General features: G+C 48.8%; 1 protein-coding gene across 1 annotated transcript; it reads right to left on the reverse strand.

Moving 5' to 3' along the window:
- Positions 1-1254: 1254 nt before the first annotated feature.
- s1pr4 (sphingosine-1-phosphate receptor 4) lies at positions 1255-2621 on the reverse strand. The gene has a single exon (XM_056277851.1). The coding sequence runs from the start codon at positions 2600-2602 to the stop codon at positions 1361-1363; it is 1242 nt and encodes a 413-aa protein (XP_056133826.1). The 5' UTR covers positions 2603-2621; the 3' UTR covers positions 1255-1360.
- Positions 2622-2850: the final 229 nt, after the last annotated feature.

Consider the following 2850-nt stretch of genomic DNA (forward strand, 5'->3'; position numbering starts at 1 on the left):
GAAAACACAAGACATGACTGGCTCCCAAACGCTGTACCAAGTAGACAGTATGGCGACAGAGATAACAGAACATGTCCCCTAACCGCTGCAGAATACGCGACATTAACTTGTGAAGCTCTCGAACACGTGTGAGAACGCTCCTCTTTGGACCGGGAAATGAGGAAGTGTCCCACCAATAACCTGAACCTTCCTCAGGAACGGACCTCGGTCTCTGACAACATGTCTCCCTCCAGAGGAAAACCGCAACATTGTGCCGCACGGTCCGCCGCGTCACTCAGCTCACCCGAGCCCGAGGGCACCTGGCTGCAGCCTGCAAAACGGGGCGGGGCGACGTTTTACGTTGAAGCTTAATCCCACCCACCGTTAGATTTGATTGGTTTAACTGTCGCATTTGGGTGCAGTGAAACGCTGATTTCGTTGGTTTGGGTTATTTAACAGGGTTAGCGACGGGTGGGTGGGATTAAACGTTGAACCCCGCCCCGTTCTGCAGGTTGCAACCACGTACTCCTCACTAAACCGACTGATTTCACCCTGGTACTCGCATACGAGACACGTTCGTTTCTCAAGTAAGCAATGTCGATTCGAGTAAAAACATATTCATTCATATTCATAAAAATATATCCTTTATTTATATTTGAGGCACTTTTTATAAAATGGCACATCGGGCTTAATTCAAACAGTTTTAAGTACATCACAGTTCTGAAATATACACAATTCCAACAATATATGTTTTAAATGGGATGCATGTCGTTCTCTATGTACGTCGTGCGGTATGTAAATACTATGTGTACATGTATTTACTGTATGTCAGGCTCTACAAAAGCTGAAAACAAATATCCTCTTGCAGGACAATAAAGTATCCATCTACCATCTATACATTGTAAACGTCTTTTTACACACACGATTAAAAAAAAGTTCAAAATCTGTTAGAAAATGTAACATGCTTTATAAATTTACAGTTTTGCGACCTAATCATATAACAACAGGACTGCAATGCCATTCAACAGTTCAACACAAATTTGTACATCACCTGTACAATATAAAGTGGGGAACATTAGGAAACTAACGTCTAGGCTGCAAAATAAAAAATATATATATATATACATATATTTATCTACTCCATGATAATCATTGCAATCTTCAGGGATAAATCCGTGTTCACTTTCTGCTGAATAATGAAGCTGCGCCAAACCAAAAAAGGAAATTCTATGAGAGCACTCCGCGTCAATTTGTGTTTACGCATCAGTGCTGATATAAGACGGCAGCGCATGAACTAGTCAATCCGAAAGTCAGAGTAAACTGTCAGTTGTGTACCATCGACCTCAACCTCCGCTCGCTTGGGTGGAGACGTTGCTGTGGTCTAATCGCTTGAAACCGATAGGCAGCTGGTGGTGGAGCTCAGCCTGTTTTTCTTGCGCGCCTTACGTGGCGTTGATGGCGGGGTAGCCACGCTCAGACTCCTGACCTTGTTAAAGCTGGTCCTCAGACTGTCCCTCCGGCTCTCTGATGTGCTGTTGCTGTCCCTGGACCGGAAGGCGTCTGGGTGACACAGGCCCACCTTCAGGCAGAAGCAGCACAGGAGCTTGGTGATGGCCTTCCTCAGCTCGCTGCTGCCCAGCGTGTAGATGACGGGGTTCATGCCGGAGTTAAGGACCGCCAGGGAAATGAACCAGTCGGCGCTGAAAAGGGGCCCGCATTGACGAGAGGTGCAGAAAAAGTCCACCAGCAGGAGGAGGAATAGAGGTCCCCAGCAGACCATGAAAACTCCTACGATGGAGATCACGGTTCTGAGGAGCGCCAGGGAGCGCTTGCGGCTGCGCTGGGACCCAAGCTCCTGGCTGTCGTGCACGTGGCAGTAGATGGCGCCATACAGCACCCCGATAGCCAGAAGGATGATGAAGAAGATTATGAGGGAGAAAAGGATGTAGCTCTTGGAGTAGAGAGGCAGGAGGGTGGAGCACGTCTCCAGGCTGCACACACAGTTCCATCCAAGCAAAGGAAGGAAGCCAATCACCAGTGCCAGGAGCCAACAGAGCGCTACCAAGCCATAGATTCGATAATAGGTTTTTTTGGCTGACTTCTGGGGCAGCAGCTTTATCATGGTGGTGTAACGCTCCATGGCAATCAGCAACAAACTGAATATGGACGCTGCCAGGGCCACAAAGAGCATACCTTCCCTGAAAAGCCAGAGCTCAGGGCTGAGGCTGAACGTCTGGGCGCCAGACATACAGATGTTGACCACATAGGCAACGCCGGTGAGGAGGTCACTGAGGGTTATGTTAGCAATACAGATATACACCCAGCACCAGTTGCGACGTTTACGGGAAAGAACAGTGAGAACAGCGACCAACACCAGGAGGTTCTCCATGATGATGAAGACACTGATGAAGAGGGAGATGACTGTGGTAGCATCCACGTGGCTCTGGTCGCTTGACATGGTCCTCTTCTTTAAGCGGCCAGTGTAGTTGTAGTGCTGCAGAATCAGATGGCCAGTGTCAGTGATGCTGGTGTGGTTAAACACAGTTGTGTTGGTGAAATGGCTGGGGAAATGATACAAGTGGGGGCAGGAGGAGGAGGAGCTGAGAGAGAAGAAGCCATCCATAGCTAGAATTGTCAAAAAAGGGTTTGGATACCAGTAGGATGAGTGTGGACTGGACCAGACTGGACTGGACTGGATTGGACCGGACCAGGCCAGACCAGACCGGACTTGACAGGACTAATCTAGATTGGACCAGCCCGGACTGGGCTGGACCTGACTGGATTGGACGTTGGCAGGGCCGGGCTGGTGTTGGAAATACAGACTGGCCTTGCCCTCAGGAATTTGGAGGGGAAAAAAATTGCAGCAAGAGG

Source organism: Lampris incognitus, chromosome 3 (genome assembly GCF_029633865.1).
Source record: "Lampris incognitus isolate fLamInc1 chromosome 3, fLamInc1.hap2, whole genome shotgun sequence".
Taxonomy (NCBI): Eukaryota; Metazoa; Chordata; class Actinopteri; order Lampriformes; family Lampridae; genus Lampris; species Lampris incognitus.

Coding starts and splice junctions, on each gene's coding strand:
- s1pr4 (XM_056277851.1), bottom strand. CDS start 2,602: ATGGATGGCTTCTTCTCTCTCAGCTCCTCCTCCTCCTGCCCCCACTTG.